The sequence below is a fragment of the Pempheris klunzingeri genome, chromosome 14 (assembly GCF_042242105.1).
Source record: "Pempheris klunzingeri isolate RE-2024b chromosome 14, fPemKlu1.hap1, whole genome shotgun sequence".
NCBI classification, from domain to species: Eukaryota; Metazoa; Chordata; class Actinopteri; order Acropomatiformes; family Pempheridae; genus Pempheris; species Pempheris klunzingeri.
The window spans coordinates 9,461,206-9,484,014 of NC_092025.1; the positions used below are offsets into that span (position 1 = coordinate 9,461,206).

General features: G+C 40.7%; 1 protein-coding gene across 1 annotated transcript in view; it reads right to left on the reverse strand.

Annotated features, from left to right (window-relative positions):
- Positions 1-22,809, reverse strand: part of LOC139212730 (glutamate receptor 3-like) — a 69,438-nt gene that overhangs the window by 32,927 nt on the left and 13,702 nt on the right. The window contains exons 3-4 of the mRNA XM_070843244.1: positions 22,387-22,626; positions 5,977-6,164 (exon numbers count right to left, since the gene is read on the reverse strand). Of these exons, the coding sequence (XP_070699345.1) occupies positions 5,977-6,164; positions 22,387-22,626 (428 nt within the window). The remainder of the gene's footprint in view (positions 1-5,976; positions 6,165-22,386; positions 22,627-22,809) is intronic.

Genomic DNA, 22,809 nt, shown 5'->3' on the forward strand with positions numbered 1-22,809 from the left:
GTCTGTGCTGTGCTGTTTGAAGCTGTCCTAAGCCGGGCCGAGCAGCAGGACGATCAGCCTAAATATTCCTGTGGGAATCGACTCTAATTACGCAGACTGGAGCCACAGTCCTGTGCAGAGCTGGATGTGTGCCCAAGCGCCTTCAAGAGGATTTGACTCTCTTCCCACTGATGGAGGCTTCTCTTTGTTACAGTGATTTGTCATCTGCCTTCCTCAGAACTGGAACGGGCATCCTAAGGTTGATAACTGTCCCTTTTCACCAGTCAACTAATTATTGTTACGCTACTCGAAGCAGGGCAAAATGTGAGGGGGGATTTGACTGTCAAAAAAGTGTGTTAAAGAAAGAAAATATAGCGGAGAAAGGACACGGCTGTACGTCAGCCAAACATTGCTCCAAATGCTGCGTTGTCCACCAATCCGTAATACAATGCTGAATCTTTAAACAGAAAGTAATTGTGCATCTGTCTGTCTGTCTGCACGTTATAAACAATATATACAATATTTTAAACAGATTTTGATGAAACCTTGAAATTGGTGCATGTCCTGGCACCTTTCTTGTCTTTTTAGATCCAGGTGTTAATATTCAAAATGTTATTACATGAAAAACATTACTCATAAATTCCATTATTTGAAGTAACTTGGTACAACTTGGTGCACTTAAATTAGTCTTGTTACTGGGACGGCTGTTTTTTCACTTGCGGTAGCCATCAGCTACACATTCCTAAACATCATACAGGCTTCTCATTGAATGCCAATTTCAACAAAATAAAAAATGCGTGTGAAGTTGTAATGTCCTTACTAGCCTTGTTGCAGTTGTGCATCTGCCAAAACTCCCGCTTGCATGTGTTTGATGTTGTTTTTCATTTTGGGTTTCTTTTAACTCAGACTCCTCTAGGGTTTACTTTGGATGCCAGCGCTGCAAAGAAGACTGTAGAAAAACTCTTTTACAGTCAATGTTTTTCTTCTTTCGAAGCAATGTTTTCTTCTTTGTAATGGCAGTAAAGAAAAAAGGAAATGTACGAGTAATAATGTGGGTATTTTCAACTTATTTGCCATCATTTTAGTATAACCTGAGGTCAACTTATCAGAGCTGTGGCTGTTTTGTCCTTGGACTGTGAACTACACCAAATGTATTCCTACCTCTTAAAACATTACCAAAAAATAAGTGTTTTAAAACTGTGCTGTTTGCATTATTTTTTTCTCCTCTTTCATCATGCATTGACAATATTTAAGGCACATTACCGCCACCAAATGACTCAATGGGCTCATTCCTGCATTCTGCACAAAAGTCACCCCCTGCAGTCATAATGTGCGTGTGCATCCTGATGCTGGTAGAACATGAAATACAAACAATACAAGGACCTCCCCTTAAAACACACTGCTCAGCAGCGCTACTTAAGGCCAACACTGCCCTGGTTGGCTCAAGCTACAACTTGATTTTCACAAAATGTAATTTGTGCCAAAACTATCACCATTCAGTCTCTGAAGTGACTCAGTATTAGAGCCTGTAATCACAGTTTGATAAGCCATCCTAGCCGCTAGGGATGGCAATGTAGGTCTGTCGGTCGATTGGATCACCACTTCAGACGGAAATATCTCAACAATCATTGAATTGGAAATTTTGTACAAACATTCATGGTTCCCTCATAGGTATTAGGAAAGGAAGGGCAGGGTAAGAGCAGTGGACCTTCAGGCGATCACTGCCCACGGCATCCTCTAACCACCCAGCCAGACTAAAAGTCATACCACATGTTGCTCCTCCCCAGGAGGAGAGAGAAGAGAGCCATGATTAGAGCCTAGCTAACCCAGGTGGACCCAGGACTGCTCCTGGCTAATGTTTGGTCACAGGAAAATGGACCGGCTGAAATAAGACTCAAGCTGATCAAGCACTGTTGTGCCCACATCTTTCCAGAGCGCAAGACAAGGGGAGGCGGACTCTGTGTTTACATCAGTGAAACTCAACATTAGCTCAAACATTATGCCAAACTTTGACTATGAAGATGAAAACCTTCTTATCCTCACTATCTTGTTCCTGTGGATTTCATTCCCCCAAACCCAAATTAAAAAAAATACCATGTATATGTGTATGTATAAATAAAAGTACATATTTTTTCATTATTTATATTTTCTAAATTCTATTTCATTCTATTTTAAATGTAATTATTTGTATGTATGCTCTATGTTTGTGTAGCACGAGGGGGCTACAACTTTCATTTCGTTGTGCAACCCTGGCAGATACATGACAACTTGATAACTTGATAAATCCTAATGACTGTGGACTTTTCGACCCCCTGACTTTTCCATTAGTGCCACCATGAGGTTTACATTTGTGGTTTTAAGTAAAATGTCTCAACAACGTTTGCATGGATTGCAAATTTGGTGCAAACTTTATGGTCCATGGGGGATAAATTGTGATGACTTTGCTGAATTAACTTTTCATCTAGAAGGTCAAAAATTCAATTTATCAGTGCTTTGATATACGACCAAATGCCTGCTAAACTAATCATATTCCCCAACAGCCTCTGCTGCACTTTGTGTTTAGAGCAAATGTGCTAACACACTGAACTAGGATGGTGAACATTACCTGATAACCTTAGACAACCTCACTGTGAACATGTTAGCTTGCTGTTAATAGTATTTTGTCCAAAGCACAACCTACCTGCTGCCTCACACAGCCACTTGCATGGCTGTAGCATCTTAGTCCTTGTTTAACTATACTGTACATTTGGTACCAGGCAGCCAAGCAACTCGCTAAAAAGTGCTCTGAAAGCCCATTACTCTGGAATCCCAGTAGTCCAAAAACACATGTGCTATCCCAAAAATAAGCGCCCATTGCTCCAAAAATACCGAATCTCCCTGCATTTGTTAGTTCAGTGACTGCTGGCCCTGTCCATGGTGCTGAATCAGTGGGAGTTTTGCCCATAGCGGAGTATCGTTCAGAGAAGATATACATGCTACACAAACCACGTCATGCCATTAAAAGCAATGCTTAAGCAAAGCAACAAACAAAACAACCATTAACACATAGGATTAAATAACATCCACACAGATGTAATCTCATCCCAGTACACAATCTTGTTTTACTACCCTACTCGTGCAGTGTGTAATTCCAGTGCACCTCTGGGTGTTCAGCACCTCTCCTATTTCCCTCCAAAGTACTAGACAGGAAGACTCACACTACATGGCTCAATTCCCACAAGCTCGCTGCCTTTCCAGCCCTTTTTTTTTTTTCTCCCTCTCTGTGACTCTTTCTCTCTGTCTGTCCACTGTGCAGGAGGAGGCTGGAGGTGACTGGTTCTCTGGCAGCTATTATAAATCCGCTGTGCTTCTATTATTGATGAGAAGCCTTAAAGGTGTTTATCTCTCTGTCTTTACTTAACTGAAGGGATGAGCAGACTGATACTTTTAGAGGCTGTGAGAGAGCCAGCAAGGGAGCAGAAAACACCCACAGCAAATGTATCAACAAATGAAGCCCTGTTACAAGCGAAACTACCTTGATGACAAAGTAATTAGCACAAATTAAATGATAGATGTCTGCATATAAATTCATTTATAATGCACTGGGTAGACATAATAGCCTGAATGCAAGCATGAAAACAATTATTTTGATGATTATAGCGTTCATGAGGTCCAATCCTAAACACTGGTTAAAAAATAAATCACGTCCTGAATGGTTGTATCCCGATGCCTGAGTGATCTCGGTTGTGTTTGCTCACTCCTGCCTTTGTGAGAGATCTTCCCTCAGGCTAGGAGGGTAGGCTATTTATAGTAGGCTCATTGTTGTTGCTGTTATGGGACAGTGTGTCCTACTTACACTGGGAGCTCATATTACATTAAAGCAAGTGTTGATGTCACAGCTCGTATAAGGAATCGTTCTCGGGAGACGCCGGCGTGTCTTGCCGCTCTCAAGCATCTGGAGAGACACTTCTCTGACAGATGCTGCCTACAAGGCCACCATTCGCATTAATCCGCCACAGTAAAGAGATTATTATCGGATTGACCTGATGTGACACCAAGTGACCGCCATTATCTGATTGGATGACTTAAATCTAATATTGAGGCAATTTGAGAACATTTGAAGAAACCCTCTGTATCAACGTGAAGGGCAAAGGAAAGCAAACTTCTTATAATTGATGAAAATATTCTGTGCTGTCACTAAAAATATTCCCCCGTGTCGGAGGAAATGAAGACAGAGCTGCGGTGAAGGTCAGACTAAAATTCGTAAGGCCGGCAATAATGAAGATCATTATGTAGAGGGCAGAAGCCTTTACACACAAATAACTCAGCAAAGAACAGAAGGTTAAGATGTGCTCGGGATTAATGGTCCAAATGAGAACAAACACACACACACACACACACACACACACTGCTGTGCTGTTCAGTAGATGCAATAACCCAAACTAACATTTTATTTACCAGCAAGTCCACACACCTGAACAACAACAGTCCTTTGTCAGCGACCACAAAAAGGACCCATTTGAGCATTTACAAATCTCTCTACTCTATTTTTAAAGCTCAGTTTAAACAATCAAAACTTCAGTTAAGGTTATGGAAAGATCGGCTTCATGGCTTAAAAAAACCAACACTGGCTGCTGATAAGACGAAGGACATGAACTGATAGTTTCCAGCGTCAAACTCACATGTTTTGTATTCCCAATGATCCCCCCTCCCCGGACCTCTGTCCTCTCCCAGAGCACTTTATGCAACAGTATAATGAAACAATGTCTCGCTACTTTGGTTTGTCCTTCTAAGAGAGGACAGTGATTATTTGTATGGACACAAGACATTGCTTATCAGAAACATGTAAACAGTGACCACTGCTCTCCTTTTTTGTCTCATATTTAACTAGTCTAGTGTCGAAACACCTTTTAACCTCTTATGGGGGCATTACAATGTGTCAGTAAAATAACTACTTGGTCTCAAGTCATACATATAACTGTGTAGTCTACAGAAGTAATTATAGATGTTCAGAGTCAGTGCTAGCTTCATTTTAAGACTGAGGTCAGAAACATTTAGGCCAGGATTAGTATGATATGTAAGATAATGTATACATTAACTAAGCAGGTGTTAGGCTAACATGACACATTCATACACATGAGACATTAATGTACATTCACACTTGTGTGAAGTGTTATCACAATCATTCCTCTTACTATCACACTTACTCACATACACCGCTTACCCCCACTCCTTAGAATCGGATGTTATTAATATTCAACTATGCAAATAAAAGTCTGTCCGTCTGCTTGAGGCAAGTGTAGTAGAAAACAAGTCAAAAGTAAAGAGGTAAGAAATGAAGACATCTACTTGACTGCATCAATCTTGAGAAAATGCATTTCTAAAACAAAATGTGAGGTAATGTGCAACATAGCTTCCAATCCTCCAAATGAACGCTAATGATCTTCTCAGTAAGTACGCGAATTCCCAGTTAACCCTCACTTTATACATTTTTGACTATAAAATACTCTCTACAGTGCAGCCACGGCACACACAGCACATTAGCAAACAACGAATCTGAACCAAGACTCATGTGGGAAAACTGTAGCTGATCATCACCTTGGAAACAAGGATGAGGAGGCTGGTTTATTCCTCCATGTGAATTAAGCCCAGGTGACCTCAAACAACGTGCGCACGAAAAACAACAAATAACAAGCCTTAATTGAATGTACCCGTCTCGCCTGTTGAAACGTGGTTTTCTAAATGAGAATGTTGAGATCTGAGGCAATCATGATGCACTCCAGGTGTTTATGATAATAACAAGAAAGAAAAGAAAAGTGGGGATCAGAGCGAGCCAGGAGAGTGCCTTGTTTCACTGAGTGTTAAATGGAGATGGTGTTCAAGGCAAAAAAGCAACTAAACTTCTCTATAAAGAATGGAGCACACAAAGCTGGAGGCTGACTAAGGAGAGAAATTCTAGTGTCTTATGTTTCTCAAACAAAGCAGTCTGGGCTTGGTGCGTGTGTGTTGGCACGATACCTGCTCCAGTATGGAGTTGATCCTGTCCACCTCACAGTCAATGAGGAAGCGCTTCTCCTGCCGGCGGTCCATCTCCTCAATGATGCGTCTGTACTCAGTGGGATCCACAATGTTCCCCACCGAGCGAGCTGTCACCTGCCAGTTATTGGCTACAGCCGACTCCATGATGGCCTGGAGGATTGCAAAACCTGCAGGAGCAGAGGGAGAAGAGCTCCATCACACAACTGTCTTTTTGGTTTTTTTTTTTGACTACACCAGCATGTTAATGTTGTGCCTAGAATCCAAATAGCTGTAAAGAAGAGCTGCAAGGCTACTCTGGCTTTCAACAATGGTTGGCAACATGTTTAATGTCTTAAATGGCAACTTTTCACAAAATCATGATGCCCTTTTGAAACATTAACCTAGATAATGAAAATTACTTCATAAGAACGTCCTGTTTCAGCTTAGTTTTGAGTAATTATCCAAAATAAATGGACAAAAAATGTCTGCAGCAGGTAAACAAGGTATTGTGCCAAGTGGCATTGAACATGCCAAAGTGCTTTCAGAATAAAACAGGTCTGACATCAAACCATTTTGGATAGGAGAAAATCAGGTGTGATTTTTCAGACTGAATTTAGGCAAACACTGAAAACAACACTATGCCCCATTGCTCTTGCAATATATGCATTTACAGAATATATATTTATATATTTCTGCTGTCAGATAGAAGATTAATGACTCTTTTTTAGAGTTAAAATCATAGAAGTTTAGGAAAAATTCAACATGAAATGCTGATTCAGGACACAAAGAGGTTTATGTACCCTCCAAAGATTAAGTTAAAGCTGTGGCGCCCATAAGAAAGATGAAGAGGTTACAGAGCATAATTAACTAACTATTAACTGGGAAACAGCGGTGTGTCCCATGCTGCCTTAGCAGTGCGTCTCAGGAGGTCACCTCAGTTATCTCTTTCCTGCCTCACGGAGGAATTCAAACTTGCAAAGGCAAGAGTTGACACAGGCAGAGAGCAAAGACACAATAATAAGACGTGTAGCACACACTCTAGCAAATGTAGTGAAATGGACTGCTACAGAGGCAGTTCAGAGAGCACAATAGGTGCAAATCAATGGTGTGTTTACTTTGCAGAGCTCCCTGTGCCATGGGATGAATCGTTAGCCGGGGTATGTGAAAGGAAGAAGCTGAGCTAACAGTAACCTGGCTGAGCGGCGACGCTGAAAAGCCAGGATACACCAGCAGGAATTTGGATGGTTCCACTGACGGTTTACTAAGGGGGTTATAGATACACGGTCAGCAGTCGTGAGGGGCCACAAAAGCAGTTTCTAAATCAGCTGAAAAGAGACATCAGTGACTCTAGCTGAAAGGAAAAGAAACCAGAGGGCTGTTGTTATATTAGATTAAAATAGTTATGGTGAATGAAGTAATTTGCGGCTTGCTTACGTTCCCTGTGAGAAAACAAACAGGTTTTGACTGGAAAATGAACAAGAACAGCCATCAGCCTGTCGATTTCTCCTCCAAAACAACACGTCATGGTCATCTTATGCACCTTGAATCATACTGCCTGCTCATAAAGGTTTGTTTCTACTGAGCTTACTGTTGCAAGCAAAAACCCTCAGCTTTTTTATCTGCTCATCTGATGCAGTTACAGTAAAATCAGAGGCGATACTATCAGCTACTGGGTGGCTTTGGTAAATCATAGCTGGTGCGGTTAAAGGGAAGTGAAGGTGAACTGTCTGATTACTGAGATTGTTCCAGGAAGCCCGAACCTCCTGCTGAGCAGTTTGAAGGTTTCATGGAGCCCATTCAACAACAACAAAACATCTGCTATGTGGGAACGAACACACTCACACACACTGTCCTGGTTAAGATGAGCCCTGTCAGACTTTACAGTTGAAGCACCTTTTAACTATTTAACGTCCATATTAATTCTGTGCATTATTATAACATTAACAAATGTACATTTCTGACTCTACAAATTAAATGGCATCCCTGTGTTGCACCTGCCAGTCTTGCAAACTAATAACAAACCTTACCTGCATCAAAATAACAGCAACACACCATTTCCATCACAGCGTTCATTCTAAGCTGTTTAGTACAGTATTAGTTGTTGCTGTCAATAACCTGGCTGTGTATACATTGTGTTTATTCTTAAGGGTTATAGGTACGAGATCATTATAAACACACTGTCTGATTGACCCGACGTGACAGAAAATGGGTCATTGCCACAGGCATGAGGCCATGTGGCTTTTTAAAGTGATCAATCTCCTGTCAAGCATCAATTCGTGTCTGTGCTGAAACAGCAGACATCAAACAGAAATGAGAAATAATGAAAACAGAGTTTAACTAAGCTGACTGTGCCAAAGAATGGATTTTTTATTTTAAAGTAGTTATTATTAATATATGAATGGAAATATGTAAATAAAGTTCCATTTCAAACCCCTTTAATATCTAAGTAACTATATTTAAAATGAAAGCAACTCAATATAAATCCAGTTCTTCGTGTTTTGAGGCTTTGAGATAAAGACCTATATATTAAGTATAAACTGGGATGAACTGCAGCCATTAAAAAAACAAATCATGTAGGAAGATCAGTGACCCTTAATAAGCTAAAACCTTATCAAGCAGAAAAAATATTAATAACACTAAAATAGTGGAATAAATAACAGCTCCCAAGACAGATAATGACAACCTACTCCAGAAATTTGCATATTTCCATTAACTGAAGAACAGTGCTCAGAATATGTTGAGTAGTGGCGAAAATGCATGGTGGCAGAAGCTCATTACGGGCTGTATTGGGTCATAACTAACGGACGGAAAAGAACAGTTCGCCAAAGCCAAAACGCCACAGCTGACTGGACTAAATGAGCAAAAGCAGCATCACATGCTGTGTTACCCTTTTCTCTCAGAGCAGGGATAAAACTGCTGATACCATAAAATAATGGATATTATTACGGGTGCTGAATAAGCTGGTGTAAAATGTGTTTATGTAAATACAAATCAACCACAGAGCCTCTCTGCTGGCATTACACAGGCAAAATGAAAACTGGTTTGCACTCGAGTGATGCACAGCCTCCCAACAGCACAGACCAGACTGCACTTTATTATCACTGCTACTGTTGCTGTTATATTACCTCCTGTATGTATGCTTTATTCGGTTATATAGAAATGTATAGTGCTCATTAATACTTCAGACTGAGTTTAGTCAGGTTACAGAGTTAATGCATTATTTGTAAAGTTATGAGTATTATAAAGCCTCTTTAAGCCCATAAGGCCACTGAACATACCCTTTTAATATTAAAGTTCTTCATTTCTTGAATTATTAAACTGTTATTGCTATAAGAACTGAATTATAAAGTCCCATCTCGCCCTCAAAAATGTGCTTTGCTTATTGTTTCTACACTTGGATGTTTGACCTGTACAGAATGATGTATGTGCACGGAGACTCACAAGCCCCCCTAAATCTGGGTTTCAGACAAGTATATGTGAACATTATGGTTATATTTATACATTATAATACATTTTTGGACACTGCAGCTGGTTAGGAGACCGACTGTGGGTCAATATGCAACTTAAACAAGTTTGATGTGTAAACTTAAAGCATCATAACACATCAGAGAGTCCTTGAATATAGTGATGCTGGATTTTTCAGTGATAGAGGAGCAGTATTTCAGAGAGACTGCAAAATATGTCTGGATTACTCTGAAATGTTTCTCTAAACTTTTTAAAATGCTTGCAGGAATTATTTTGTAGATGCTGCATTCTTTTGAATCACTGTTCATCTCAGTGGGACGAGTTCAATCAAGTTACATGCAAAGGAGGTAGAGTCGCTCTGTACCTGAAGTGTAGCTCAGACTAGCTGATGACAATGAATCTCACCGTCTGTGTTTCATTGCAACAGGCACTGAACAATGAAAGATTATACTTCCTCATGGCTAAAATCCTTTTTAGTTTCTTTAAAATGTACACGGTTGTAGAATATCTTTAAAGGGAAATTTAGCCACATTTTATGTGCACGTCCAATCAGTATTGATGGAATTCAGCTTTCTCTGTCTGATGGATTCTCTGAGGATGTAAGTCTCATAGATGGTAACGCCTATCCTAAAGGAGACGTTAAGCACAGCGTGGTCCTTTGAGGGACATTAGCGAGACTTTCAGACTTGTCTTTAGCATTCATGTGCAAATAACCCACATGAAAAGATGACACTCCTCGTGCCACCTGTACATCTGACCAACGCGCATCATTTAATCATTATTATCTTAAAGAGAAAAATCATCCATTCACAACAAAAACTGCCTGTTCTCAACTGGCTCCACCATTCACTCGTTAGAATTACCTAAGGACATGTGAGGTGACATGTTCCCAATAGAGCTCCTAAGTATTCAGAGCACAGTGACTCATCTGACATGTCCACCCTCTGTTCCCCTGCTGGTGACCTTCACAGTGAAGTGCTCGGCAGTTGGCACTCAGATCAGGTATGGCCTTTAAAGACAAGTGGCTCGCGCTGGGCGCCACCACATTAGCCACTCAGGAGTCTAAAGAGGCAGACGAGATGTGTGTCTACAAAGTCTGATACCGAGGGAGGTAAGGAATTCAAAAGGACTGTTAGTGTGAGTCTCCTGTCTGAGTGCATTGTGAAGACTCTGATCATAGATAAGCAGCTGCTGAGCTGACCTCAGACTGGATCTGGTCCTGTCATCATCCAGACTTTATCAGGTCAAACAGGCAGAAACACATTTTTTTTTATCAGCTCAAATATATCAAAACAAGAATCCAGCACAGTATATCTCTGGTGGCAGAGGGGAAATGAAAGCTGAGTGTCAGCTCTCCTCCCAGTATTCTGACACATAGTACTGAACACCATAAGCTGGGATATGCATGACATTTTGAGGCATGTTAGTAGCTGCTTAAGAAAAAGGATTTGGGGGGATTTACAAACGATTCCCTTGAGAGTTTTATTTTCGTTCCTTTTCTGTCACTAAACTAAGCTGGATATTTTGGATTTAAGCATTTGTATGAGCTTGTCGATGTTAAGCTATTCAGTACACTTACAATTAAAGATATGTGATAATAAAAGCTAAGTTTGATAGTCCTGAGTTGAAGGAATCATCTGAATGTGACATTTGGTGTCCTTTAACATCAATAACCACAATGTAAATGTGAAATCTGAATGTCAGAGGGCATCTAAAATCGCTTGGCGAATATTAACTCTGGTGTGATTTCTCAGTTGGTGCACAAATGACAATGTCTTTTGGTCCAGGAGTTTTGGTTGACTTTGTAAACAGATGGTATGTTTTGCAACAGCCAGCAGGCAGGACAACCATCAAGGGCGTTGTGCAGAGTCAATTATTCAGCACCATCTTGAAAAATAATACATATTCAAAATCTCTCTAATATTCTCACAACGCTATATATATACATATATAGCTATTTAATTTCTCACACAAGTAAAATTAACAAAGTAAAAACGCAAAAAAGCCTTGATATCAGGAAAAACATGCGTCACGTATGTTTTGTGTAGTAATGCTAGATGTCAGCTTTCAGGCGTAAATTTGTGCAAATAAACACAGCTACAGTTTTAAAGCTCTTCTGTCCCAAATGGCCATCAAATAATACCATTTTATATATTATATAAAGTAACATCAAAGTTGTTATGCGATCCATTGTTAATGTTGATTATAATAATCAAGGGTTAGAACTGATGAACTCACGTTAGCATTATTATCCAACTCAGCTCTATTAAATGTTTTAGCATCTTTCAGCTCATTGTAGCTCACACTCCTAGCTATCTGGCAGCTGTTTTATGCCAAAAAAGACCACAAAAACAGCAGACAGACATGGCTGGCAACTAGCTAGCAAACATATTTAGTATCTAGCAGCTAGAGAGACATATGTTTCACTCAGGTGGAGTTGGTGGAGAACAAAAACAGAGCTAAAAGGAGAGTGAATATTGGACTAAGATGTACTGCTTTAATGCTCATGTTGTTCAGTAACTGCAGAATGTGTAAATAGTTAACTGTTTGCTTACAAGTTCGCCACATCAATTAAAAAAATTATCATATGTCATTGCGTGTTTACCGCTGCCCCCCAGTAGCCAAAAATCAGTTATTGGGGGTTCGAAGGTCCAGTGTGAAGGATTTTGTGACATCTAGCACTGAGAGTGCAGACTGCAACCAACTGAATTTCCCTTGAATCACCCTCCCCTTCAGAGAAGCTTGGTTGGTCGAGGAGGATTCACGCCCCCTTGCTTTTTCTTGTGTGAGATAATAAGTGGAAATGGAATGGCCCTTGTTTGTCCATTCTGGGATACTATAGAAACATGATGGCACGACACGGTGGACTTTGTGGGAGAGGACCCACTCCCTCGATATGGCTCATTCCAAGCTTTAGCTGGTGATTATACACCACTGAAAACATAATTATGAATACTATATACACTGAACTGACGTAAATAAGAGGTCAGGCAGTAAATATTGAAAATCAAAAGTAAAAACATATACATCATTTGCCTTTTTTAAATCTAATGTAGTGCTTCTTACATTTCTTAATTTCCATAAAGTGTTGCAAGTGCATCAAGCACAAAGAGATACACACACACTCATCCAGCATCTGTAGGCAAAGAACAAAAGGGAAGAAAATGCTTTGAGTTATTGCAACATCTAATTCCACCGCACGGTTCATTCTGCACCAGCACTCAACTAGACAGCTTGCCCTTTCATCAACTCGCAACTGAAATCAGTTCTGGTGGCTGCTTCTCAAAGAGAAAGAACAGAGGACAACTGTTCTCCTGAAGAGATAGGTGTTGACAAGAACCAGACCTGCCACAAGTTGACAGCAGTTAAAATGTCTAATGTGTAACCTGAGGTGGACAAAACTCTTCAGCTGCTAGAAATCGGGTGCAGAGCAACACATATATGTGCTGTCCCCAAACAAGTTGTTACAAAATGTCCTTTGAAACTACTATTCTATGAGCACAACACTGAGATTATGTCTCATACTGTATCTATGCTCAAGTCTACTGACACAAAAATCATTAAACACACTTTGCTTTGAAGTTTGCCCACAAAATGCACCCAAAGAAATGCCTAAAGACAGCAGCAATTGTTAGAGCAAGCAACACAAAGCAGAGTTGGCCTGCATGTGGGAATATGTGAGCTTAGTAGCCCACACAGCACTGCCCAGAAGATCAGCATGTACTCCTCTGATATGGTGTTTTTTGCAGCTCAGAGGGTTGGTTTTTAGAGCATAGCACTATTTGGCTACTGGATTCAACTGTGAACAAAATAATATTGTAGGTTTCTTAGAGTAATGTACAGCGTGTCGGAATAAAGCTTCTTCTAAATGGCATATCAGATCAATGGTTGTTTTTTCTTTAACAAATTATGCGACTTAAAAAAAATTCTTCCTTCAGGATTTTTAAATCCTGAAGGAAAAATATTTAATCAGATGCAGAATGATACATTCACCACGAGATTTCTGTCCTCTGTGACAGACACAGTTGGAAGAAAGAGACAGATGAGACTCTGCTGGCACCTGGCCGTATGCTCCTTCTTCTTGTCTGTCTTGGGCAGCGGCTCACATAACGGCCGAGCGTGGTGTGCAGTCTCAACTGTGACTCAGTCATCCCTCCCCCTCTCTGGAGAAGGTGACCTCTTTAAAATTCTCTTGCAGGCATCTGAACGTCGCCGTTGTCATGGGACGCTCAAAGCTGAGCGAGACACCAAAGGGGACTCAGACAAAGCCACTGAACCTACTTCAGTGAAATCTTCAAAAAATCTCAAAGCTGATATGTGGCTCCACAAAGAAGATTGTTTTCAGTGGGCAATGCTTGCAGAGCCAGTGAAATAAAAAGGATTAAAGCTGCCAAATGACAGTGAAAGGACACTTTTGAGTACAATTAGCCTAACAACGCCTACTCCCGACGCAGACCAATGCAGATAACAGCTCCCTGTTCCAAATTAGCTGAACTGCAAAGAGCCCTGCACCCCCACACCACCCACTCCTGCCAAATCCCTGATCAGAGCTAATCAAACTGTTTATTTCTTATCTAATGACAGCTGCAAACTTGATAACAGATTGTCGAGCAGTTCTCCTCGCATTTCCTTTCACATTTTATGTAAGTTTTATTCACATTTGATTACGTAATTCATGATTTTTTGTTGCACTTTAAGATGATTCAGATGCAGAAGTCATATACTCATAAATACACAAAGACAGCAGAGCAAGAGACCTAAAAACAAACAAATATAAAGCACAGATATTTGGCTTTGGACGACGGATAAAGAAATGGAGCAGACTGGCTCCTGCCCATCAGTGAGAGCTGCACAACCGCCTGTTCTTTTTCAGTTCTTCCATATAAAAAAACCAAAAAAACACCCTCCCATCTCTTAAGCAAATAAAAATGGCGTTTTCTCTTGGGCAAACACGGAAGCGCACATCACATCAATCTCTTTCATAATGCAAAAAGACTACTGTTGTAATGGCCTTGTGTTATCCTGAAAGCAAGTGTCCTGAAATAGACGAGAGACATTTGAGCAACACAGAGGCAAGAGTTGAGGCATAAACAGAGCAGTGCCTGTGAAGCAGAGGGGCGCTCTATTAGTCACCTGGTTTCTTATTCGGCCTTGTAAAGTGGTAGGTTAGAGCAGATTAGATATGACAAGCTGGATCTTGCAGAAAAAGAAGGGGAGGGGGCTCCGGATTCATGAAATAAAAAACATTTGGCGCATCTGACAGCATGTCTGACAGTGCTTGGCCCTCTGTGCCATTTGCTGTTTTCTGACGCCGGAGAAGCACAAAGGCTTTGCTGACTCCTCTGTTCCTTCCCTCACAGCTTCATTTTCTTTTCTATTCATTCGAAAGATTTGGCCATTTCTTCTTCTGTGAGCAGCTGAGACAACAATGCTGAGCTGAGGAGAAAATCTTTACTTTAGCTGGAATAAACCACTGGCACTTCCTGAACTGCTCGCCCCTGTGTTCTCCGCGAGCCGACAGGATTGACAGAATAGACATTTGAAATAAGAGCAGAATAAGTGGAAGCAGACCAGGTGGTTAAAGATCACAGATAATCAATGCTTAAAATGATACTGTGTCTTGATTCCTGTTTCTTTAAGTGGCAGTATTGACTGCGTATTGTTAAACGTAACAGATATAGCAAATACGATTGATCAAGACTCGGGCTGCTTATTGGCAAGATTTCAAGATGTCTCAGGTCTCAAATTCATTTAAATGCATTAATGCATAATGCATAAAGCCACAGCTCATCACACTGCCAACCTAGAATATCAGGGAAAAGTAGCTAGAGTGTCTACGTATAGGATGAGATGATATACAGTGTCAGTCATTAACACAACTGCAGGACTTTATGGCAATACTAAATTTTTTAGAGATGGTTGATTTTATCGATATCACGTACCCCTATTAGTACGGTGTTGTGCCACTACAAGCTATTGTCTCTGGATCTACTGTATATTGTAGAGATGAACACTATTCTTTCAAAACATCACTGTTTAACATGTTCCAAAATCTCCCATACATGTTAAGTTGGTTAACAAATGCAATAACACACGATTCACATCATTTTCATACCCATCAAAGTATTTATTCAGTAGCCCCTCGTGCCCTGTGTGGAAACATCTACCTTTGTTGTTTCTCTACTCACTTAATTATAGTTTATCCTTTAGTTAGCCATTTGATTATATGTTCTCTAACTCTAGAACAGCATAAAAATACAGTATGAATAGAAGAACATGTTGAAGAGAGGTTAAATAATTATAAATGAGATGAAAGCATAGAAAGCTACTAGGGCAGTAGAGACTGTCCAAGGTCCTGAAACAATGATCGCTGCACTGAGACAAGTGCCTTTTTTATCCAAACTAATTAAACTGGAACAGTGATCACTTTAAAATATCTGAAGGTTCTGTGATCAGACACAAAAATGACCCAAATGTAAATTTTCTTGTCCACTCTTGCATATTAGATTGGTGGAGTAATGACTTTACATGTTTACACATGTTGAGCAGGTTATGTAGAGATGCCCAGAGTACAGGCTATGTGTCATGAGACCAAGCGCTGCAGCTCCCCTTTTCAAGCACAGAGCGAAGATTTACAAAGTGGTACCACTGTTTAAAGTTATGTAATGTCCTTTTGAAGGTTGCTGTAGTAGTGTGTTACATTCTGTTCAATGCAAGTCTGTCGGCCAATCTGTTCCATGGAGAGAATGAGAAGAAGAATGTCCATATGAAGTGACTGTGTTCATTTGAGTCTGTGGATTATGGTGGTCTGAGTCTACGATTTACAAATTATCAGTGGTGAGAAATTCAATTCTCACTTCCTAGGGTGGATAATGTTTGGTATTCTGCATTAATAATTCACATGCATGATTTTGTAGACAATATGGTCTTGATACCGCTGTGTGGAGCAGAGAGTCTGCAGCTTACGTGTTGTTTTATGTTTTTGAGCTGCGCTGCCTCTGCATGCGTGGATGTGCATGGATCAATTGGTGCCATTTTGGGCATCTGGCAAAGCGAGAGTGAGCGCTTGAAAGCAGAAGAGGTTTGGTTCAGGCAGAAAAACTCAGAGACAGCTAATGCCTCAGCTGTATCTTCTCACTGAATGCACACCACCCTTTGAGGTTTTCACCAATGACGTCACCGCACAGCACACACACACACAGGCACACACGCTTGCAGCATCTAAACTGCCTTTCTAAACACACTTTGTTCACAGCTGTAAATCTAAAGGCAGTCTGATTCCTGCGGTGAATCTTAAATTCATTCAACACTGAGTCAGAGAGGATCTGCGAAAACATGGAGCCAAATAAATACGTGAACAAAAGAAAAAAAGGCAGTTCTATTTTGAAAGTTTATTTGACATAGTCCTGTCTAACCTTGGAGATGTTTTTTTTACACGGGTAGTGTTTCCATCTACATCTTTGTTTTTCAGAATCATTTGAAATGCGCCTCACAGAAAAGCACCTTTCAGTCTCTACTTGGCTATTCTGTTACATGTGTATCCCTGTTACGCTCTCCTTTGCTCTTTCTATGTTCTCTAAGAGGCATAAAAGAGAGGAAAACAGCTCTCTTTGCAGAGGAGCTTGATTGATAAAGCTCTATCCCAATATTAGACCCTTGGAGGAAAACAGTGTTTACCCACAGAGGGGGGTCAAGGCCTATTGATATATGTCCATCTGGGAGTGAAGGTGCAGTAAGGTGTTCACAGAGCGGAACAGCTGCTTTGTGCCATTCGGCCTCTCGCTCTCCCACTCTCTGTTAATGAGCCTGTGTGCCTGACTGCTGAGTGCAGCTCTTTAGCAGCGTGCAATTAATCAGACGTTTCCTTGCAGAGACGAAACCAACCAGACATTCAGCAGCAGGGCAGTGTGATTGCACACCGAATGCAAATTCTCCACCGTACCGACCATCCCCATTTGTCAGAAGGGCAGGAGAATGCAGGAAAAGCTGCAGCTAAGGTTGTTAGATTGTAGTCCTTCATTTTGATGGCGACAAAAAGAAATTAGATCTAGTTTGCATAATGTAGAGCTCATGAATCAAGAAGACTACATTAGACAGTGAAGATTAGATTACAGTAACGTCTCACACAAGCACTTTTACTCAGTACTTAAATGCAATTTGAGTTACCTGTATTTTATTTGAGTGTGTCTATTTTATGCCACTTAAAAAAATCCAGCTCCACTACATGTCAGATTTATTTTACTGTAACTGCTAAAACATAGTCGTCTAAAGCTAGCATTAGCCACCAGAAGCTAATGGTCATACCAGACCCAGTAAAGCTCCAGCAATAAAACTGAGTTGTGCTGAGCTGAGATAGTCTGCATTTTATTGCTTGCAAACTGAGTATATCATTTGAAGGAGGAAGATTATGTGGTTTTGTCTTTTACAAATTGCACAGTCTCACTTTAAACTATCCAACAATGTAAAATTTGCTCGAGCTACAACATTAGAATGCTGCACACATTTATGCGTGATGCATGAATACTAATATTAATTCTACTACTATAAAAATGATAATTATAATAATCATAAAAATGATAATAACAATGTACAACAAAAAACACTGACAGGGGTCATTATTCTGCATCATAAGTACTATCACCTCACTAATGCTACAGGTATTCGACTTTAGAACTCAACAAACTAATCAATAATCCTCAGAATACCTTGAGGTGATTTTAGAGGACAGGACAGAGATGCAAACTGTAATGCAATACAACAGTGTCAAATGGAGAACATACTGTACTTCTCCTAATATTTCTTTAATGAAACCATGGTTCTCAAAATCACCCCCAAGACACACATTAGAGGAAGTGATTTTATCAGTTGAGACCCTAATGTCTTGTGGAAATGGTTTTGATTTTATATTTCACGACAGAAGTTTCTCTTGGCATCAGCACAATGTTTGTTATCTCAGAGCCAGCCTGTAGAGGTCATTAAAAGAAGTGCGGCTCAAGGCACGTTGTCACAGCCTGGCTCTTAGACTGGGACAAAAACGGGAGACACAAGGTAAATGGATAGTAATGAAGTGATTTATATACAGCAAAAAAAATGAACACGTAGATAGGAGCAATTTGTAAAGTCAGTAGTGTAGAGATTGAATCAGTGAAAATGTGCTGCATGGATCTGCTGTAAAGACAAACAAAAGGAAACCAAAAGACACAAAGCAAAGAGGTACTACAACGCAAGATTAATGAGTTAGCGAGGTGAGAACTGAATGACACAAAAGTGATATCTTATGGTAACTTATGCTGCAAAATTAACCTTGTCTGGAAGAGGTTATGTTTAAGTCCACTAATTCTTTTCCTGATGCTATTATCTATGAGCGATAAGACTCTCAGCTGAGGGAACACATTAAAAAACTTGTTGACAGGTAGATTAGTAATCTTTAGTACCTGCAGTATCTTTGGTAGTACAACCAACTAAGACTTGCAGTTACAGTAGCACAAACTGTAGCATGTCACAGGAACCTACAACATTCAGTTGATTATACAGAAAACATGTAATGATAAAAGAGACCAACTAAGACAGTTTGCTCTGGATTCAATTTTTTTTTTTACCTGCTGGTATTGCAGCTAATAGAACAGATTAGAAAACCGATTAGTGTGTTGGTATTTATTCCAAGCAATATTCAATCAATAAAATTCATTTCACTTTGAGTGATTTCCACGTATCCTTCATTATGGGATTGCGTCAGACCTAAATGCACTTTTGATGTTCAAACATGCTGTATCAAGTCTAAAGTGTAGGAACTCTGAATGTGCGGCTGCCACGTTGGAAATAAATGCAAGGCATTGTGAGTCACTGAGTGGTGAAATATATGTATTAACTTACATTCTGCTGGCATTACTCATATTTGCAACAACAGTTTTTATGTTCTTCATAGCTCTCCATTATAACAACCCATTCCCCTTGACTGAAGTAGGCTACACATGATCGGCCCATTTTGTGCAGAAGATGACTAATGATGCATCAAAAGTCCGAACTAACATAGAAAGCTGATAACCATTGTCATGATACCTATTATCTCTGATTAAGTTTTAGTTTTTGTCGAGCCAGCTAACCCAAAGAAAGCCTGGCTCCGCGGACACCCCTCTGCTCTGGCTTATTATGCATGAGGTACACCGGGCCCAGATGTGTCTAATGCAGCTGTTTAAACTCCCTATAGGTTTGAAGCCTTGGAGACAGAAGACAAGCAACAGCAGAGTGAACCACGGAGCAGGGCTGTAACAGCGCAGACGGTGAGTTCACAGCCTCCACGGGTCCTAAAAAGCAGCTCCAGTATCAGAATTACCAATACACATTCTACACAGCGTGTTTTACTGTATATTTCTGGTATAATAGACGATCACTAAAATAAAGTATGGTTTATGTCTGTTCTAGGCTTGGTCAGTTATCAACATTTTCTAAAGTCTTTATAACCAACATGAAAGATATACTGAGGAATATTAAAGCACTATATGCACTTTGTAGTAAATTAAGTAAATATGAAAAACGCTGGTGTGGTCGTGCTCTCAGTAGCCAGCTGGTAATGCCCAGATGTTCCACAGTTCAAGAGGTCTTTTCTGCCAGCAGCCATTACCCTGTTTAATGAGGACATTTCGTAGCCAGTACGTCCAGGATAAATAGGTGATGTTGTACTGCAGCAGAGAAACATGTCTTTAATGACCCATGTGTGTAAAGGTGTTTCTTTTTCTTTTGTTGTGCTTCTCTCGTGGTTCTCTGTGGCTTCTCAGTTTCCCATTTTGTTTGAGTTATGTTTGTTAAGCAATCAGTTCTGTGGGAAACAAACTCAACACGTTATTTAATAATCACCACCAATACAGCGGTAAAACAGCTTACGATTGGTACGACACTGCTGTCAGAGGAGGGCGGCTCAAACATGAACGTGAAGCTGCACCTATTTGATGTCGATAGCATTTCCAATTTAAAATATACATTGGAAGTTAAATGTGCAGTTCATGCATGGGTACGTTAAGTGGTATCTCTGGGCATTTTATTTTCTATTACAGTCGAAATCCCATCATACACATACAGTTTTGATGGTAGTTATGCCTTCAAGCTATGATAAAAAAAAATCCCCCTTATGGTGTGTGATAAAAGGGAAGAGCCCACTTCCCCAAGATCTGCAGCAGGGGATCGACAGTTTCATTTTAATGATTTTTCCAGTTTCAAGCTGACTCTAAGACGTCTTTGCTTTTGCTCTGATGAAAGGCTCAGTTCAGATGTGGCAAGAGTCTTGTTAAGGGACAGCATCGCATGTGTCACTGTAAAATGCCTCGGCAGCATATTACTGTCATATTGTCCCACAAACTATCAACAGTCACACACACAAGCATCTCTTGAGAGCCCCCTGCAAGTCCCTCTCTGGACCTAAATAGAGCCCTCTTCCTATAATGAAGATTAAGCTGACATGTGGATGAGTGTTGGCTGTATTGCTCCTGAGCCTTGATGGGGAGGTGCCGGCTGGGACTGGCAGCCAAAACAGGACAACTTACTAGCCTCTCAGCAAACACAAGCTGTGCAGCATGTGGGAGTCCATCCTAAACTACAGTGTTTACACTGTGTCAGGCTGTGGAAATGGGTGGAGGATTACAGATGGTGGCCCGTCAGCCTCGACACAGCAGGTGAGAGAGGATGACAAAGTCAAGCAGAGCTCTAAGGGCCACATCAGGAAGCACTTAGGAGAAGGTTGATTGTTCCTTGGAGAGGCTATAAACTCCTTAATCATTTTGTCTCGACCATGCCAGCCGACCAATTATCCACTTCTGCAATCTGCCACCAAAACACACCGAGACACAACAGCACGATCAATGAAGCAGTGCCCCTCCCAAAATTTGACAGCCTCTTTAATGAGGTCAAACATGGCTCTGAACTTATACATCACAATTATGGAGATGCTGCTGTTGTCTTTGTGTGTTACAAGGGTATGAAGTGCTTGCTTTGTGCTAGACATACATCTATTTATTACATTTATTAAAAACTGCCAAAAAAGTGCGAACTGATAAAAAGCACAAAATGGCTCTGTGAGAATCAGTTTCATAAGTGAGCAGTAGCTAAGGCACCCACCTGAACTGACAATCTATAAAGTAAGGCGGGGGAAGTGGAAAAGGAGTGCACTTGTCCTAGAAATGCTCTATGTCAGTTTAAAAATACTTGGAATGCACGGTTCTGAACATTTTGGCACATTTAACAGCAGAAACTGCACCCAGAAAATCTCTACATCTACTGAGTAAATACAGGCAACATGACTGAAAAACACATCATTATAAAGCAGATCTTTGCTGGCCCGCCTGTGGTTCAATACACGAGCAGATTGTTGTTCTCTTTTCTTAAAACAGCCTCTCCAGATGCTGACCCTCAGAAGACGACAAAGGCCCAAGTCTGTAAATAGTTGGCCTACATGAGGGGAGTGGGAGGACAAGAGGCACGTGCAGAAGTTACAGTATGTTGTGTTCTGTCTTTATATAATCCAATTAGAGCTAAATGATAATCAGAGAGCGCAGAGGATTAGAGGTTCAGGCGGCTGGAGTTTTACTACGCCGGTGGATCAGCAGCACCTGTGAATGACTCATTCCTCGGAAGCACGAAGCTATTGACTGCCTCTGTGAGCAGCATTTAGCCACATAGTGAAGCAATTTAGGATCATTACTGGCATAGATTAAAATGTATCAGACCACTTAGAATGAGGATCGGGGATGAGGGATTTACATATTAAAGACTGATCATATGGACTGTATAGCAACACATCTGCATGAGCAGAGCCGATTCGCATGCCAATTGCATCTTCTTCTTTCTTCTGCGATGATATATTCTGCATTATTCATACATCGCCTATTGAGACCTTGTGATGTTTCCATAGGTGTGTGAGTGTGTCTTTTACCTTCCCAGTTTCCCAATTCTTACCTCTGTCGGTGTCGTAAAGGTAGACAAACTTCTCCCACTTGTAATGGGCCAGTAGACTGAGAACAGCTCCCCGCAAACCGGGCCTCATCTGGATGACAAACTGCACGTCAGCATCGATGGGGAAGCTGGGAGTAATGAAGGAGGTGTGCAGCGCCCCGCAGAAGGAGGTCAGCGTGTTCATGGACTTCCTGTCGTAGAAGCCAAAGATGGCGTAAACTCCTCGGGAGAACTGGGAGCAGACTGGTGACGGGGACAGAAAGCAGGTTCAGGTCAGGGACAAATGCAGGTCAAAACAGAGTCATTTATGATCAGCTGTTCTGGCAGTCAGCAGGTACACCAGAAAACTGGCCTTTCAAACAAAGCTGAGGCCCAAACTTCGTAACATATTCAAAGTTGAAATAGCCGAGTCCACTAATGATCAAT